This window comes from Mercenaria mercenaria, chromosome 7, assembly GCF_021730395.1.
Source record: "Mercenaria mercenaria strain notata chromosome 7, MADL_Memer_1, whole genome shotgun sequence".
Taxonomy (NCBI): Eukaryota; Metazoa; Mollusca; class Bivalvia; order Venerida; family Veneridae; genus Mercenaria; species Mercenaria mercenaria.
Window position 1 is genome coordinate 73,913,387 of NC_069367.1, and position 19,966 is coordinate 73,933,352.

The 19,966-nt window shown below is 34.5% G+C and overlaps 1 protein-coding gene across 1 annotated transcript; it reads left to right on the forward strand.

Annotated features, from left to right (window-relative positions):
* Positions 1 to 6,151: 6,151 nt before the first annotated feature.
* LOC123553922 (caspase-3-like) lies at positions 6,152 to 17,418 on the forward strand. Its single transcript, XM_053548667.1, has 8 exons — positions 6,152 to 6,659; positions 7,393 to 7,485; positions 8,093 to 8,129; positions 9,522 to 9,634; positions 10,092 to 10,300; positions 11,515 to 11,599; positions 11,763 to 11,948; positions 12,581 to 17,418. Exons 1-8 carry the CDS (start codon positions 6,353 to 6,355, stop codon positions 12,802 to 12,804), a joined length of 1,254 nt encoding a protein of 417 aa, XP_053404642.1. The 5' UTR covers positions 6,152 to 6,352; the 3' UTR covers positions 12,805 to 17,418.
* Positions 17,419 to 19,966: the final 2,548 nt, after the last annotated feature.

A 19,966-nucleotide genomic window follows, 5' to 3' on the forward strand; every position in this document is an offset into this window, starting at 1 on the left:
TTATTTATTTATTTACATTTAGGTCATAGTATAATAAGAACACATTACAATACATAAATATCACAGACAAGACTTCATAAAACATCTTTTCTAAAAAAAATCACAATTCTGTTACATTAAATAGCACAGTATCACAATTTGCATACTTTTTATATGATAATACCAAATGTCATTGCTAAAAAAGAAACTGTGTCATTAAATGACCTATGGATAACCCATTAAGTTAAAAGCTTATTTCCAATGGGGTCCATTTAAGGATAACATGGTGTAATAGCGATATTTCATATCTTGTAACTGGATGATAATATTTAAATGAAATTTGGTCACTTTAAAGACATTCAAAATTAAAAACGTTTCACCGAGAGATTTTTCAAATTTTATCATTTTTTGGGGAGATAATCGGTATTGAAGTTAACATTGATGCCTATGGGAAATATATAATTTCTTTGATTATAAGAGTCTAAACTCGAGTTTCGAGAAAACCTTGCGGTAGAAAGCTGCATTATATGATTCTGATACAAATATCAAAAAGAAATCAAAAATTCCCGGTAGGGAAAAGGAGAAAATTTTTTTTTAGTTTTCAGGGGAGATAACCCATAAAAAACCAAAATTATCAGGGGAGGTAATCTAAAGGAAATTTCTGAGAACTTCTGTCACTATATAACTTGTCAATATGCAATATGCACCTTGTTTCTATCGTTTGACATTTTCAAAGCTTACATTATCAAGTTGTATGCACGCTTTTGGTGAAATTGAGGCCTATTACGGGATGTCATCCTTAACACAAAAAATATATGGACATGATTGATGGGGGTCAAGACTTAGGTGGAAAACGGAATTATTAAAAGTATGCTTAAAATAATATCACAGACATATGTATTCCAACAGAGATCAGTAGTATACAAAATCACTGTTACATTCTGTTACTAGATTTTTTCTTAAATGCTCTTTAACTCTAGATTTGTACCTCTTAAAACTTTCAATAGATTTAATGTTACTAGGTAAGGAGTTCCAATCCTTTATACCACTGTAATAAAACTGTTTACTTATACTGTTGACCCTAGGAACAGTAAAATTACATTCACTAGATCTAGTATTATGTTTTATACTGTCACACATTCGTACAAAATTAACATTTAAATAAGGTGGACATTTGTTGTGAACAATTTTATGCATGTGATTCAATCTTAGTTGTGTAACTCTATTTTACATTTATCTCTTTTAAAGATAATTAATGACCCTTACCATGCTGGACACAATTGATTCTGCCTTTACGACCAGTGTAGATCATGATCAGCCTGCACATCCGTGCAGTCTGATCATGATCTGCACTGTTCGCTATTCAGCCAGTATATTTTTAGTAAGCACCCCTTATAACAGTTAATGGTACTGTCCAAATTGAAAGATGGACAAGTTCATTATAGAAATTTAGAAGGGTAAGGGTTAAGTGTCGATTGATTACACGTCTTGAAATTATGAAAACAGAATGATACTTTTTTTATCTTTTTCTGTTCTGTTCTGTTCTGTTCTGTTCCTTTTAAAGGTGATACAGGCATGTTTGAAAAAAAACTGTAGATAGCTTCAAGTAAATTCAAATAATTACCAATTAAAATGTGATAATGCGAAAATGTCGCCCTTCTCATCTATCGATTTTATTCCTATGAGCGGACGTAGTAGTCCGGTCGTAGCACTGTCAGACTACGAAAGCCGCTGTCGTGAGTTCGAGCCCCCTATCCCCCAACTTAAAATTACTAATATTGGGATAAGAGTCCTGTGTATACCATGGGCGCTTTACAATTTGAGCGTCTTCTTCATCTTGCACTAAAGTTACATTTTTCAGGAGGATTTCCCATATGGGTTACCACGGCGACTTTACATAAGCTTATATACAAACAAACTGTTTTGTCCAAACAGGCTTTTAAATACTATTCCTAGAAATATTGTTCATAGCATTATTTTGCCTGTTACTTACTTATATCGTGACATTTTTCTTTAATTAATTTTGGATTGTACCTGTAAATGTATAATTTGTGTTCGAGTTTAGTGTACCAATTATGGCGGAAAATTGTGCTTTTTGTGGTAAAGTTGTGTGTCCTCAGTAACAGAAGCTCTTGCGATATGTTTGCCAAGTGGCAGCATCGCACGTGTAATACAGGTTATACAGGTTAGTGTATATCGAGGGTTGAACGCAATACTGTCGTAAGTCCTTCTTTATTTAATAGGAGTTACTACAGTATTGCGTTCAGCCCTCGATATGTATTTATGATATATGCTTGAGAAGAATGTATGGCTTTTAGACATTATTTATACCTCTGTTTTGTATTACGGTATTAGATCCAACATGTATATTTGATTATTTTGGTGGAATATAAAATTGCCTTGTCCACAATTTGCGTATCCTCATGATGAATCTTAAATATTTGGATAAATAAAGTATATGTCCGTCCGATTGTCTGTCTATCTTTTGATACTCAAATAAATGAAAGATAAACTTATATTTCAATATGAATTTGAAAGTATCAAAAAAGTGCTCAAGAAGGAAAATATGTTTATTCATTAACTATGCGTGGAATTTTCAGACAGCATCTAACATTTTATAATACAACATAATAATTTTTGTTACGCTAAACATTAGATAATAATATATAATTCTGTTCACAAATGCAGATGAAATATAAACATCGATCCTTTTATTTTAAGTAACACGCCCACCCAAACAATCAAAAAGAAATAAGTTAAATAATTGTGTTTTAGTGACCGTACTATTCTTTCATGTGTTATTAATTATGAACTTATCGTTGCCTTTTAATTAAATCAAATAGCGCACTATTTATTTTTTATTTCTATAACGCATGTGGGCGTGTTTCTTGGGTGCGCGTATTAGTATCCGTAATGTTTTTAGGCAATGTCTTTCATAATACTTAAAGTACACGTATGACTTTTTTCAAACATTCAGTCAAACAATACTTATATATCAACAAAATCGATTAATGTAAAGATGTCTTTGTAAAGTTCCTATATGATATGTAAGCAGCGAAAATAAAAAAAAATGCATGCATCCGGGAAATATATGGCTAATTGAAATTTGGATACAATCAAAACAAAACACATACGCATAAAGTTACCTCGATGAGAAAATTGTTTATTGCAGTGGCATGTGCAGTTGTAATAACAGTCGTATTAAAAAAAAAGATGATTACAAAACATATATATAAAGCATCCGATTCATTAAAGTTTAATTTAATCAACACTATAACTAGGGTACTTGATCACACTTTCGTACCTTTCCGTAAGGCTGTATTATTATCCGGAGCCCGGGGCTCCAACAAAAATACGACAAGGCTCAGCCTTTCTAAGTAGATATATAGACATTCTATGAATTCAAGTGTCCAAAAGATAACAGTACAGACTGTGAACCAAATACAAATGCAAAAGCTCATCAAGAGTCTACTAACCCTTCAAATAGTCCACAAGAATTCTCTACCGATCAAAATACACGTCTTCTAGTTGATGTGATTAATTAACTAATTAACTTGATGGCTGTTTACAAGCAATTGATGGGTGGAGGTTGGGGGGAGGGGGGGCATGGCCTAGTCGTTAAGGTCGCTGACTTCAGATCTCTTGCCCCTCACTGGGGTGGGTTCGCGCCTCACTCGGAGCGTTGAATTCTTCATGTGAGGAAGTCATCCAGCTGGCTTACGGAAGGTTGGTGGTTCTACCCAGGTGCCCGCCCGTGGTGATGAAATAATGCTAAAACAACTGTTTTATTTAAGATAGAGATGTTGTTTATACATTTATTAACTACTTTATTCATATACAGTTCGATTCTTTTCTTCTTAAAATAAGAAAGCAGGTTTTGGCCGTAAAACGAAAAGAGCTAGATTTGTAAAACAAAAGGGCCATGATGACCATGGATCGCTCACCTGAGTAATATGATCTACATCTTTCAAATGTCAAACTGATGCTAAAATATTAAGAAAGTAGGTCAGTAGGTCACATTCATGGTCACTGAAGTCAGTGTTAAGATCGGTGTGCAAAACTGTATATGTCATCCAAATTTCAAGGCTGTATCTTAAAAAGCAAGAAAGTAGGTCAATAGGTCAAGGGCACAGTCAAGTGACCCCTAATTAATTGGGATCATCAGGTAATTATAATTAAACAGTCTAGGAAATATGATCAGATAATTTTTGAAGTATTTTTTCCTATATTACTCATATACAAATGATCCCCGGGGCGTGGCCTCTTTTCACCCCAGGGGCATAATTTGAACAATCTTGTTAGAAAAACGCTAGGCAATGCTAAATACCAAATGTCAAAGGCCTAGGCCAAGAAGATTTTTAAAGTTTTTTTCCTATATAAGTCTATGTTAAACTTGGAACCCCCAGGGCAGGGCCTGTTTTCACCCCAGGGGCATAATTTGAACACTTTTGGTAGAGGACCACTAGGCAATGCAACAAACCAAATATCTAAAGCCTAGGTCTTGTAGTTTCAGGCAAGAAGAGTTTTACATTTTTTACCTATATAAGTCTATATAAAACTTGGGACCCCCTGGGCGGGGCTTCTTTTCACCTCAGGGACATAATTTGAAAACTCTTGGTAGAGGACCACTAGTCAATACAAAAGCCTAGGTCTTGCAGTTTTAGACAAGCAAATTTTTTTAAAAAAAATCCTATATAAGTCTATGTAAAACTTGGGACCCCGGGTCGGGGCCTCTTTTCACCCCAGAGTAATAATTTAAACAATCTTGGCAATACTACATACCAAATATCAAAGCCCTAGGTCCTGTCGTTTCGGACAAGAAGTTTTTTTTTAAGTTTTTTCCTTTATAAGTCTGTGTAAAACTTGGGACCTCCGGACGAGGCATCTTTTCATTCAGGGGCATAATTTGAACAATTTTCATAGAGGACCATTAGATGATCTTAACTGCAAAATATCGAGGCTCTACGCCTTGCGGTTTTGGTTTGGACAAGAAGATTTTTTTAAGTTTTTTCTTTCGGTTGCCATTTCAACCAGAATTTTATGTGGAATTCAATTCTTTCAACAATTTCGAATAGGGGCCATCCAAGGATCATTCCTGTGAAGTTTCAACAAAATTGAACTGGTGGTTTACGAGGAGATGTTGTTTAAAGGAAAATGTGGACGGACGGACGGACGCCGGACGGTGAGCGATTAAAATAGCTCACCTGTGCTCAGGTGAACTAAAAACAATAAAAACTTTTCATTTCCAGAGTAATATCTAAATTCTGCTTCTATAGAACATGCTTTTCTAAACAATTCTTGTCTTAGTTCACTACATAATTGACATTTAGCACCTCCTCCAATTTGGTATCGAATTTTGGGGCCCAATATTGGCGATCAATAGATTGGAATTTATCTGCACATGTTTAAGGCACATGCCAATAATTTGGTATTATCATTTGATCGTAATACTGCAAAAATTATTTGCAGCAAGTCATCATAAAGTAATTTAATGATTCTACAACATTGTGTTTACGATTTCTACAAATTTTATAGCTCTGTCTGTACAGAATCTTCCTGCTTGTAGCAAAGTACAGGTATTCGACATGTAGCGAGACGTCTTTTCTCAATATAAGAAAGGTATAGATAAATAAATTCTATTATTATAAACAACAATTTGGTCCTGAAATTAAATAATAAGTTCATCAAATTGTCTCAATTAAAACTTCATTTAAGAGATTTCTTTGCCATATTAGCATTCGCTCGAAAAAGGCCCCTCAATTTGAATTTCGCTTGAGTGATTAACGACCAATCTTAAACTATATACATTTCAAATCTCAGAGTGTCTTTCATGGTTATAAGTTCAATGAAACATTATTCTTTCCACAGAGTCTTAAAGGTTTAACAATAATTAATCCGAAAAAAGAACATTTACTAGTATACGTAACAAACAGTTATTTAAAACGAAAAAGTGCCTAATCTTTTGGAATCGATAAAATCGGAAGTAATTCCGTAAACAAATTCTAAAAACAATTGTCAAGCCAGATTGATATAACACGTCATTACTATTATAAAGAATCCATTTACCTAGCAGTCTCATGTTTAACAGCATTGTGTATTAACGATCAATTCATTGAAACTCATAACGCCTACTAGACAAAGAGATATCATATTATACAGTGGTCTTTCAGCTGTTAAATGTTTATATGAACATGTATATTCACGCTTGAAGTTTACATATATTATATCCGGATAAAGGATTATCTAGTATACAGTGACTGAAAAGCTTTTATAACAAAATTTAACAGTAACCTATTTTAGAGAAAATTCATAAATATCAAGGAAGTAATTTGTGACTTAAAAAAACTTAACAGTGACCTATATTTTTGTTGCAATGGCTCTAGATCCAGTAACCACACGTCATAAACTATTGCTTACAACGATATCCGATGAACTTGGCAGTCAGGGAGACGAATACGACAGTTTCGTTGAACATTTTAAAGGATATGTACCGCGCGGCTTGCTTCAGTCAAAGAAAACTTTACTAGCCAAGTTCGATGCTTTAGCATCTAAAGGACATTTAGGACCAGGAAAGTATGATGTTCTGAAAAAGATTTGCGAAAACAGTGGTAATATTGACATACTAGAGTTGGTACAAAAGGCAGAAGCAGACATAAACGAAATCTTAAATACAGGGACAGGTAATATTTAGATATAATAGAATCGTATTTTCGGAATTAATCAATTTAATCAATTAAGACAAAGAAAAGAAAAACAAAAGTAAGTAACTAAAACAATCTGTATTACAAAAATTCTTAGGATGAGCACGAGTTCTCCGCGAGAATATATTACGTATATGACAAACATTTACTTCTGTTTGATTTATATCGAAAGTTGTTTCTTTTTTATTTATTTAATTTGCTTTTGCTTTTTTTAAATCTTGCTTTACAAAAAAAAAAAACATAGAATGCTTACTTTTCAGACTCAAACGAGGATGGTCTTGTTTAGACTAGCTCCTAGACTATGATATATATTTTTAAATTTTTATTTTTAAAATTGTGAATCTAGCCAGTCTATATCCTATGTCCAATAACCACTTATCTGCAAAAATCACTAAAATAGACTTGCATTTGTCACTATTGCATGAAATAAGTGAAAAAATACAAAAGTTGAAATTTTGTGACAAATTCTTTATTATCAGTCTAGTGTCTACGCTGCTCGTTCAGCTTTCTTGTGTATTTGCGTTGCCAGATGTTAGTTCAAAAATAAAAACACTGAAATGGAGTCAGCATCATTAAAATGTGCGTTAACAAAACCCAACCAGCTAGATTAGATCAAAGCGTGCATGCAACATCCTAATACTTAGTATTAACATTACTGCATACCATATAATTATAACAGCATCTGGCATGATTTCTTCGTCTTTTTCTGCAGAAAGAAACAGCCGTCAGACCACCACAGACACAGGTCAGCCAGCTTTAAGGCAAGCTCCACTTCAATCACCTCCAGTGCAGGAGACTGTAAATGGTAGGGTCTTATATAAAACTATATATTCTTTTTTATGCGTCGAATGTCAACCCTTGGTATTAATATTTTAAATTAAAGGGTTTTTTGTACGACTATGTTACACCTATATCGACTGTAGGCAATTTTTATATAACGACCGTTTTGTTGGGAAAACCTTATTCAAATTTTTAAGATAGTATATATTAAGACTTACTAAAGCTTAAAGTAACATTATAAGCCTTATTAATGTCATTCAGGCTGTATAAATTTGGTCTAATAAAGAGAGAGCGGCCTGCTTTTTACAAACATATTGTTTCAATGGACGCGAGGGCTCTTTCTGTTTTCATCTGTGGTGTTACTTATTTTGCTCGTTTCGTTATTCATATTTACGATTTGACTACTTTCAACAGTTAGATGTTCATTTGAATGTTTCGAATATTATCTTTCTTCTGAAATTTTCTTATGTGGATACCTAATGGATTGAGTATATCCAAGTCACAGCATTTACCTTCATCAAATATGGGTCGTTTTATTAATCATGCAATTCATGCATTTTGTATCTGTAGCACTTTAGTGCATTCAGTGACTCTCAATTTCTTTTTCATCGTAAATAATATTCATTTTTCAGGTACCGCAGGGCCGTCTGCTAAAAAAGCACGAAAAGAGCACGAATAGGTATGGAAAGTTCTGTTCTTTATACAGGACTGATATTACCAAAGTAACGCGAGACAGATAATAAACATATACTACCAGTTCAGTGTTTTAAAATCACTCTACACGTAGTAGCTTCTGTCTCCAATCAAAGAAGTATAAAATACACAGAATGGCAACTGGCTGTAATCTCGCGTGAGCTCGTGTCAGAGCATGATTCGGCGTTATCTTACTAAAAACAAACATCGGCGAGCATTGAGTTACAATTGGTACCTTTAAAACAACATTTAAAATACATGTTAGCTTCTAAAACAAAATTAGTTTAATTTGAAATGGTCTTAAGGCACGAAGTACACGTTTTTTTTTTTTGCCATCGAAAGAAGCGTGGTCATACGGTGATAATTATTTTACCGGATGAATAATTGCTTTCGCATACAAAATGGCGCGTGGAGAAAGCGCCACTTCCGGTTAACGAGATCTCGTTTTTTTGTCACGGGAGGTTGGCGAGATTTGCTCTATATGCCTTTCAAGTTGCCAGTCTATTTATTTTTATAGCTCTTTGCTCCAATTCACATTTTATTCCAAAAGAAATATGGTAGTGTGAAATTAGCTTCACAAAATTCTGAATCAATGAATGATTCTAATATTAATTAAATATTAATTAAAGCAACCATTGGTACCGTGGTGTGACAATCTTTAATTCGTTGTGCAATGTGAGGTATCAGCAATACCATCTAAACGACAGCGGACAGGTTTGATAAGTTCTTTGAAATACTTATTGTTTTCCATATCACTATTTAAAGTGTTTCATGTCGTGTACAGTTATTATATAAAATTATTGAAAGTCGTAGAATGATCAATATACTGTTTCACAAAATTTTTATATAAGTCAGATCTTATCTGCAAAATAAAGACCACCAGGTACTATAAAACCTGCTGATAAATGCGACTGTTTTCTCTGCCCTGGTCAGTCATAAACAATGTATAGGCCTATTTTTCCGTAATGACAGATAACCTGTCAATACTAATCGCCTTTTGTAATGTTCAAAGGGTCAGAAGTTAGTTTCTCAAAAGCAATCATATTTTATATAAGAATTTATGCCTAACAATTAATCACATGAAGTACTGCTATGTGAAAATAGTTGTTATTAAAATATTGAATAAATGATTGATTATATTTAATCAAAGCCATTCAATAGATCCATTTTGTGTACTAATGTAGTTCTGCGTGATCGTTTATAGATTATCCCGCAATGCAGAACTTGGTCAAACGCTTAGAAAAATCTAAAGTATAACAGTCAAGACAAGTTTACAGTCTATTCGGTGCGGCCGTACACTCATACATGTCTCGTATATTCTGGTCTTACAAATAACGCAAGATATTACATATGTGTTGATGTTTCAGGGGTAGATAGCTCAGATCCGCTATATTACATGGACCGCGAAGAACATGGTTACTATGACAACTCAGGGAAAACTGGCATCCTCCTCATTCTTAACTCGTATGAAGATAGAAAAGGTGAGAAAAATAACAATTATTAAAATTAATCTGTTTCTTTTTCCTTTGTCTGTACGCTTGTTATAGCCATATGGGTGACACCTACAGAGACATCTGTAGTTATCTTAGTTGAAGGATAGTGTAAGATATAGAAGTCGCTCAAGATCCAGAAGCTTCTCTGGTTCTTTACCTTATAAGTGTGAGGCATCCATACGGGGGGCTCGAACTCACGACTCTTAGTTTCTTAGACAGTGTTGCCACTGCACCGCTGCTTCCGTTCCTTTTGTGATGGTGCGAGAGGTGCTATTTAATCTTCTTCTCGGTGTCAGGTGTCCTAAAACGATTTTGTCAGCATTTTTGAAAATGTTGGTAAACGAATCTCTATATAGTTCATCGCATAGAATCTCACCCCGGTAGAGTAATAAAAATACATTTTTGTGTATTATCAATATGGTTGAGTTATACCTATTTTCACCAGGCACAGAACATGATGTAGAAAAACTGAAAGGCTTCTTTGGCGGTAAAGGGTTACGTTTCGAAGTGTTCGATCCTAGAGAAAACGCAACACAAGATTTAACTACAGAAGAAGTGGATGAAGTTCTACGCGACGTACGATCAAGACTGAATGGTCCCCTTGCAACACATTATTACTGCTTTATTTGTGTAATAATGAGCCATGGAAATGAGGTAGGTATAAATTTATAACAAAGAACAGATATTGTCATATCTATTATAGTGCCACTTATTACATAATCATGTAGTTGGGCGTCCCTTTGAAATGTAAGTAAGACATTTTCATACCGCTTTTATAAATCTCATCTGACAGCATGAAATAAGCATTTGGTAAGTTTGCAAGCTTGCTTGAAATAGGTTTATAAGACTAAAATAGAATTTGATAAACTTGTCAGAAACTACCAAATACTTGTTATTTAAGAAATATGTCGCTTTAAACTGAAATATAATGTTTTCATACGGTACATCTATGCATAAAACCAATATATCGATGACGTAGAAGGATAACATCTCTTTCTTTCGAAAAGTTAAAGAGATGTAAATGAACTTAACCTATTCCCTGTGTTATGTAAAATGTACAATGTCCACAGTGTTCACACACATAGCTAGACCTAATTTGTATTATAAATTCTTACCTACTGTCAAAATAAAGAATAAAAAAATATCGAAGTATGGAAATGTATCTTCTAAGAGGTTTTTTTCCTTCCCACATTTATTTGCTATAGATCTACATCAGAAACGACAGCGTTCCTTCAGTACAGTTAGCACCAAAAACCACTTTGTAGTTTGATTAATAACTTGTGTCAGTTTATGTATACTGTATTGCTCTAGTGCATATTTGACATGTGAGGACAACAGATATCCTGATTGGTTGATGTATGTCAAGAACGTGTGTTTGCATTATGAATGCGTATTGTGATTTTTTAGGCTAATAACAAAACAAAATGTGTACCACTATATGATTTCACCTAAGATTCATCATTTCGAATTTTATTGTATAAGTATGACATTTTGTTTACGTTCGTAAATATGGTTTGGAAAATGACTAGTGGATTTTCTGGAAAAAAATTCTATAATGCTGGTCAAAAATAGTGTGCCTCTGCGATAACAAATATTTAGAAAGTGTGGCTGGTGTACAGTGGAAATCACCGAGTGTTCAATATGCACAGCACAGCACCCATTTGCCGAACTGCTCGTTTTAGGTGAGAAACGCGCGATTGAAATGGGCTAGTATATTTTCCCGTTCATGACCATGGTCATCATAGTATACATATGGCTAGAGTATAACATTGACATATTTACTTTCTGGTCTGGTGCTTGTGTTTTGACTGTATAATTCTACACCGTTGGAATTGTAAAAGAGAGTTTCATATGCATGTTTATTGTAGGATGGTATAAAGACGAAGAATGGCATTATATCAGTTGAGAATATCCGTCAATTTTACAACAACAAAAATATGCCTAAATTTGCAGGTAAGTATTTTTTGTTCCATAAAAGCTTGTTTACCTGTTACTGTAAGTAAAACATGATTAGCTTAATAGGTTTACAGATTTACGCAACCACGGAATCAACAAAAAATAGACTCCACAAATATTGATGATTTCACCGTAATTCATTTGAATTTCAATTGTTCAGGTAGACCTAAAGTTTTCTTCATCCAGGCATGTAGAGGATCTGCGCAACAGGATTCACAAGAAATAGATGATGCAGATGATGAGAAAAGACCAGAAGCTGGACAGAACGATACCGAAGATGAATCCGATGAAATTATTCACGTCCCAACTGATGCTGACACATTACTGGCTTATGCAACAACATTGGGTATGATGTACACTGAGTTGTTTCTTTACGCTGCTTCCAAAAGTAATGTCAAATGTTGACTTTCCAGATTTAATGTTCAGTAAAACCAAAGGTTTCACTCCCCGGACATCATAACAGGCAAGACACATATCTAAATCCATCGATGTTTCACACGTTTGTTGGATGATCCTTTGACATGTCACTTATTAAGCTCATGTATCTTCCTCTGATTAAAACTTGTTCAGCGTCGATGACTTGGAGTTACTGACCCTCCCTACTTTTAGTTTTGTTTTTTTTTTTTTTTTTTTTTTTTTTCATTTTTGGGGGTGGGGAAGGGGGTGGCGGGAGTTCTTTGTAAATGTAAGAGTTTAAATATTCTTGATAGAAGGTCACATACATGGTTATTGTGACGACATTAGTTCTACCCAGATTACAGTCAGTGCTGTAATAAACAAAGTAGAGGCAACAGATGTCTTTCACAGCTTATAAAAGTTTCATCGCCTTAGTTATGTCTCTCTGTATAATCAGATAAATAATATTCAGAATCTTCGATTTGAATACTTATAAATGGAACAAAATCTAAAAGCATATTTACCTGTGTATGGTAAATAAATTACTACTGTAAATTAAAGTTATTACACTTTTCTTGGTAGGCTACAAATCGTTTCGAAGACGTGGCATTGGTTCCTGGTTTATCACAGAATGTATAAACGTGTTTGAAAAGTACCATAAGAAGGATCATTTGGAGGACATGCTCATCACAGTGCGAGAGAACGTGGCATTGCGCTGGACAAAAGACGATGGGGCAAAGCAGATGCCTTGTGTTTGGAGTACATTGACAAAACGACTCAAGTTAACGGAAAATAACACATCGTAGTTCTGTATAATAGACTGAGCCTATATGATGCTGCATAAAAATGTATGACCATTGTTTGGAAGACAGGTCCTTTTTAAACTAGTTCAATATATAAGGAATAACTTTACTCTTTTTACTATTTTCTGTACTAGTGTGATATTAACTGGTGATTTTAATTAATTCAATTCATTCATTTCTCGTAGGAGATATTACATGATAAGCTGAGGAATAACATACAGTGTTATAATAAATGAGGCGGCAAACATACATATTAACATAATCGTGCTCGTAATGTGTAAGCTGTGGCACATTATGGCTCAATAGCAGTGGATTGTTGAATTGAAAATCCCGCAAACAAGTGCTTGTATCCGTGCGGGGAAAATGATATTACATATTTATACACAGAACTACATGTTAGTTTTTAGACTAGGTCGTCTCTAAAGAACTAAGAAATTCGATTCAAACATTCATTAATTTTACAATAATTCTTATTCGCGGGAATCCTTATTTCTATAGTCATTGGAAATATCCAGTTGAATATAATAAGTATAAAATACATCTCACTTTATTCAGTAAATAGATCGGGCAACAATACGAAAATGCCACTTAATTGCCTCTTCTAGGAGAGAACAAAAGATGTTCTGTTCTGTTCTGTTTGTAATTATACCATGTTGTAGCCTAGATTTTATTGCAGTGACCGTTGCTTGTAGGTTTCAATTATTATATATGCACAGTTTTAGTTGTATCGGTTTTAGTTTTATGGCGGATATGAGTGTTATGTGTATGTTTGATTTTGATGACCAGCATAATGTTATAGTACACACAGTATCATTTAGAATGTGTAATCGACGTTTAGTTTTATTCACCTTTATGGAATTTCATAGATTTGTCTGATTTATTTCCTATGGTAAATGGTGTCATTTTTCCCAACACACGATGGGTGAAAGTGGAAGGGATCTCAGTGCGCAATAAAGCATTCCGCTTTCACCACTCGGTGTTCTCTAGAGCTTACTATTATTCACAACAAGTGCATATATCAGTATTTATTTTGAGAGTTGATCTCTTATTTGACTTATGAAGTAGTCTTTTAGAACGTAACAGCTCAATGAAGTGCATTCTGTTTGTTATATCTGTTACATATTTAAGTTTGTTAGCCCACCATCATCAGATGGTGGGCTATTCAAATCACTCTGCGTCCGTGGTCCGTCGTCCTTCCGTCAGTCCTTCCGTCCGTTAACAATTTCTCGTTATCACGTCTCCTCAGAAACTACCAGGGGGATTTTGACCAAACTTTGTCAGAATGATGTATTGGTATCCTAGTTTTGTCCCTCTGAAAATCAGACTGGTTCAACAATTTTTTAGTGAGTTATGGCCCTTTGTTTATTTCTATAATTTACATAGATTTATATAGGGAAAAACTTTGAAAATCTTCTTGTCCAAAACCACAGAGCCTAGGGCTTTGATATTTGGTATGAAGCATCATCTAGTGGTCCTCTACCAAGATTATTCAGATTATTTCCCTGGGGTCTAATATGGCCCCGCCCCAGTGGTCACATGGTTTATATAGACTTATATAGGGAAAAACTTTGAAAAACCTCTTGTTCAAAACCACAGGGCCTAGGGTTTTGATATTTTGTATGTGACATCATCTAGTGGTCTTCTACTAAGATTGTTTAAATTATCCCCCTAGGGTCAAATATGGCTCCGCCCTGGGGGTCACATCGTTTACATAGACTTATATAGGGAAAAACTTTGAAAATCTTCTTGTCCAAACCACAAAGCCTAGGGCTTTGGCATTTGTAATGTAGCATCATCTAGTGGCTCTCTACCAAGTTTGTTCAAATTATCCCCCTAGGGTCAAATATGGCCCCGCCCTGGGGGTCACATGGTTCATAAAGACTTTTATAGGGAAAAGCTTTTAAAATCTTCTTGTCAATAACCTACAACATTCAAATTTGGACCACATGTATGATTTTGAGTGGCAAGATGAACCTTAACATGAGTTGACCTTGATTTTGACCTAGTGACCTACTTTCACATTTCTGTAGCTACATCCTTCAAATTTGGATCACATGCATAGTTTTATGCACTGAAAAAAACTTTGACCTTGACATTGACCTAGTGACCTACTTTCACATTTTTGAAGGTATAGGCTTCAAATTTGGACCACATGCATAGTTTCTTGTTCTGAAATGAAATATGAGCTTGATTTTGACCTAGTGACCTACTTTCACATTTTTCAAGCTACAGCCTTCAAATTTGGACCACATGCACAGTTTTGTGTACCAAAACAAACTTTGACCTTTACATTGACCTAGTGACCTACTTTCACATTTTTGAAGGTACAGGCTTCAAATTTGGACCACACGCATAGTTCTGTGTTTCGAAATAAAATTTGACCTTGATCAACCTAGTGACCTACTTTCACATTTCTCAAGCTACAGCCTTCAAATTTGGACCACTTGTATAGTTTTGTGTACCGAAATGAACTTTGACCTTAAGATTGACCTAGTGACCTACTTTCACATTTCTATAGCTACAGGCTTCAAATTTAGACCACTTGCATAGGATTGTGTACCGAAACAAACTTTGACCTTGACATTGACCTAGTGACCTACTTTCACATTTTTGAAGGTACAGGCTTTAAATTTGGACCACATGCATAGATTTGTGTTCTTAAGTGTAATTTGACCTTGATTTTGACCTAGTGACCTATTTCAACATTTCTCAAGCTAAGCCTTCAAATTTGGACCACTTGCATAGTTTTGTGTACCGAAATGAACTTTGACCTTAAGATTGACCTAGTGACCTACTTTCAAATTTCTCAAACTACAGCCTTCAAACTTGATGCACATGCATAGTTTTGTGTATAAAGAACTTTGTCCTTGAAATTGATCTAGTGACCTACTTTCACATTTCTGAAGCTACAGCTTTTGAATTTGGACCACATGCACAGTGTTGTGTACGGAAATGAAATTCGACCTTGAGCTAGTCAGTAAGTCTTGAAATTTGGAACACTCAAAAATGGCACATTGGTGGGCGCCAAGGTCACTCTGTGATCTCTTGTTACATCTTATTACCAATGTCTCATGCTGTTAATTTGTATGTTTAATATAATTGTTTAAAGGCAGCAACTAAACAATAACCTTTGATCTCGGGCGTGTTCTGTTTTACTTGGGGACACAATATTAAAACGTTAGTAATTCAGTGTTTTTTTATATTCAACAAGACGATTGCATGCATTTGTATTTCACTGTCACCCGTAGAATTATATTTCATAGGATGACAAGTCCGAAATTTATATTTTGTCTTTTACTTAACTGTAAATCATTATACCTCCGTACAGAGTATTTCGAAATAAAATGCACACTCTAACAGAAAACATAAATCTTTGATATCTTAAAAGTTAACATGTTTATACAATAGTGATACAATACTGACTTGCCTGTCTAGCATATTAAAATTCAGTATTATAATAACAGGACGATATATAACTTTGTATTGTATCAATTTGGTTCAAATAATCAATTTTATTTCAAAATGATATGGAGGTATATAAATTATGACCTGCAGCTTTATATAACCTTTTATTAGCTCGACTTTTCGAAGAAAAAGTAGAGCTATTGTACTCGCCCCGTCGTCGGCGTCGCTGTTGGTTGAAGTTTTTGATAAAGTTAAATATCTCTGTTACTATCAAAGCTATTGACTTGAAACTTAAAATAGTTTTTTACTATCAAAGTCTACACCAGGAGAAACAATCCCCATAACTCTGGTTTGAATTTTGACAGAATTATGCCCCCTTTTAACTTAGAAGTTTTGGTTAAAGTTTTTGATAAAGTCAAATATCTCTGTTACTATCAAAAGCAATTGACTTGAAACTTAAAATACTTATTTACCATCAAAGTCTACACCAGGAGAAACAATCCCCATAACTCTGTTTGAATTTTGACAGAATTATACCCCTTTTTAACTTTTTAAAATTTAAAATTTTTGATAAAGTCAAATATCTCTGTTACTATTAAAGCTTTTGACTTGAAACTCAAAGTAGTTATTTACTATCAAAATTTTCACCAGGAGACACAATTCCCATAACTCTGATTTGAAATTTGACAGAATGATGCCCCTTTTTAACTTAGAATTTTTGGTTAAAGTTTTTGATAAAGTCAAATATCTCTGTTACTATCAAAGCTTTTGACTTGAAACTTAAAATACTTAATTACCGTCAAAGTCTACACCAGAAGAAACAATTCCCATAACTCTGGTTTGAATTTTGACAGAATTATGTGCCTTTTTAACTTAGAATTTTTTGTTAAAAGTTTTGATAAAGTCAAATATCTCTGTTACTGTTAAAGCTTTTGAATTGAAACTCAAAGTAGTTATTTACTATCAAAGTCAACACCAGGAGACACAATTCCCATAACTCAGATTTGAATTTTGACAGAGTTATGTCCCTTTTTAACTTGGATTTTTTTTTACTGGCAAGGCTCTAATTCAGAGTCAAGCACTGAGAAAAGTCGAGCGTGCTGTCTTTCGGACAGCTCTTGTGTTTTTAGTAAATTCTAGTAAAATTAGATTTGTTTTACACTTTAGATAGATAGTAAACTGAAGATATAAGAATAAATATTTATTCTTTGAGTTAGACTCAGTATTTCTTATATAACCAAAATATCATACATGACTGCAACCGTATAACAGCATGTATGGATATATATGCATGGTATATACTTATAATAGATAGACAAATTTAAAAAAATAAACAAACAAGTGAAGTATAATGACTGAGCACTATTGTATAAGATAGCTATGACGTTATCAGCAGTAAGGTTAAAAGTTGTCAAAGTTATTAACATGTAAAAAGAAGAAATTCAGTCAACTTAGATTAGAAATGATCTGATTATCGTCTGTGCTTAGGGTAAATCATTATCCTTTGTTGGAATACAAACTTGTATCATCAGCGTCTAGGACTGTGTCTTTAATCATGGAACATAACTCCGGGATAACTGAAACAAGGAAGAATATCCAACAGGAAAGCCACGTTCTAAAAACGCAGCCTCCTCAAACGCGCACACGATCAACACACACACACACACACACACACACACACGCACACACATACACACACACAAAGCAATCACACAAGGCGAAACAAACAAATAAAGGAACAGTGGGGCACCGCCTTGGAACGGTCAGTGGCAAAACCACCACTGGGGAGCTTAAACCGGTTTATGGTGTACCTAACCTCACTCTTACCCCCACCATGTTCCAAAGTCACAGGACAGTGTAAATAAAAGTTATCCCCGCCAGGTGAAGTTTTATACTTCCAGACAAAACCTAGGGCTTTCACCAGCGAGTTCAAAGTAAGCAAGAACAGTTGTAAATCAACAAAAACAAATTCAAGTAACACTGAAGTCATAGACCTAGTTAAAAAGGATTGTATTTGACATAGTGTAACCTAAAGTGCTGATTATTGCTAACAGTTGAAGAAGATATATAATTTGTTATCTGTCTATCCATTTACCTGCCGATATTGCCAAACCCTTTCCGAACAAATATTGTTAGTGCAAATAAATTAAAAACAAAAATAATTTGGGTCAAGTAGAAGGACAAGAAAAATGTGTTATTGATTATAAGATAAAAACAGGGATGAAAAGCCAGATTATGGTTAGGCATGCTCAGCAACATTGAACTGCTCAAGGCATGCTCAGCAACATTGAAATGCTCAAGGCATGCTCAGCAACATTGAACTGCTCAAGAGTTGGAAGGCAGGAGACTATTTCAATGGTATCGTCGTTTGGGCTTTGGTTTAATTTTGTTTGTTTTTCATCTCATTTTTACCGTATCCAGCGTTAATCCATATGGGCTAATAGGCAAGAAGATTGTTATTAGCTTTGTTGGAAGATACTAGTAGCGCAATATACAAAAAAAACGCTCCACCTAAAGAAGCTTACCTGGCTGTGTGAAGCATCCAAACAGGAGACTCTTATCCCAATGTCAGTTATTTTAGCTGGAGGAGAGGGGACCGAACTCGCGACCCCTGGTTTCCTAGGCAGTTTTAACACTGGACCACCCGCTAGGATGAAGCATGAATTCATTGTCAGTCAGTCTATGAGGTTATATATAGCTCGCTTTTAATTGTCCGATTTTGCTTTATGTTAAATCTCATTTTCTTAGTCATTCTTTTCAAAGCAATTTTAACAGACCACTTTGTGCTTTTCGACATATTCTTCCCAACCTACACAGCTCTGTTTTGTAAAACGGTCAGTGATCTCTTGCCTTTTTATCTTTTGCTGTAAATTGCGTGTATCATATCTATATTCAACTTAACATGTCTGTAAACATATATGCGTATCACAAAGTCTAAAAACTATATTAGATTTTATATTTATAAAATATTTGTATAAGGATTAAATCTTTATTTCTTTCTTAAATCAGATAGAACTCTATTTGCCCTTTAACTTTATTATAACAAAACCAAACATCAAAAACTTCTAGTTCCTCCTCAAGCATCCCAAACAAGATTCAGCATCCCTGCCACCTTTAAAATGCCAAAATAAACTCCACTATGATGAAACTTCAAAAGCAACAGTTTTAAATAAGTAATTTCGGTCAAACCACCTTTAAATTTAGACGAAACTCCAAGACATATGTAATAAAAAAAACAAAATTCACCATCCGGAGAGTCACAACTACCCAGGAATGCTAGGAATCATTGTAAATGCCAATGGCTAAGAAATGCTCCTATCAGATCTCAACCGCTGTAAGGTAAGTGGACCAAGCCCATTATTCCTCAGACACTTTCAAAGGAACTGCAAACAATCCCTGAAATTCATTGATGATGGAAATTTACCTTCCCAGTAAAAAAAATGAATATAATCCCGATCTACAAGAAGGGGGACAGGTCAGACTCGGGGAACTTCAGGCTCATATTAGTTTTCTCATCAGTTACAGAACACTTTACAAACCTTAACATTCTGTACCATCTCCAACATGGTTTCCGAAAAAGAGGATACTGTGTGACCCAATTAATAACTCATAACCGACCTTATATCTTGTGTCTTAAACATTTATGGGAGCGGAAGCGGTTTACCCTCTACCAAAGTTAAAAGTGTACTTCTGACAATCTTTATCCTTAATCACGTCAAAAAGATGTCCATGCGCTACACAAAATAGTTCCATTTATTAA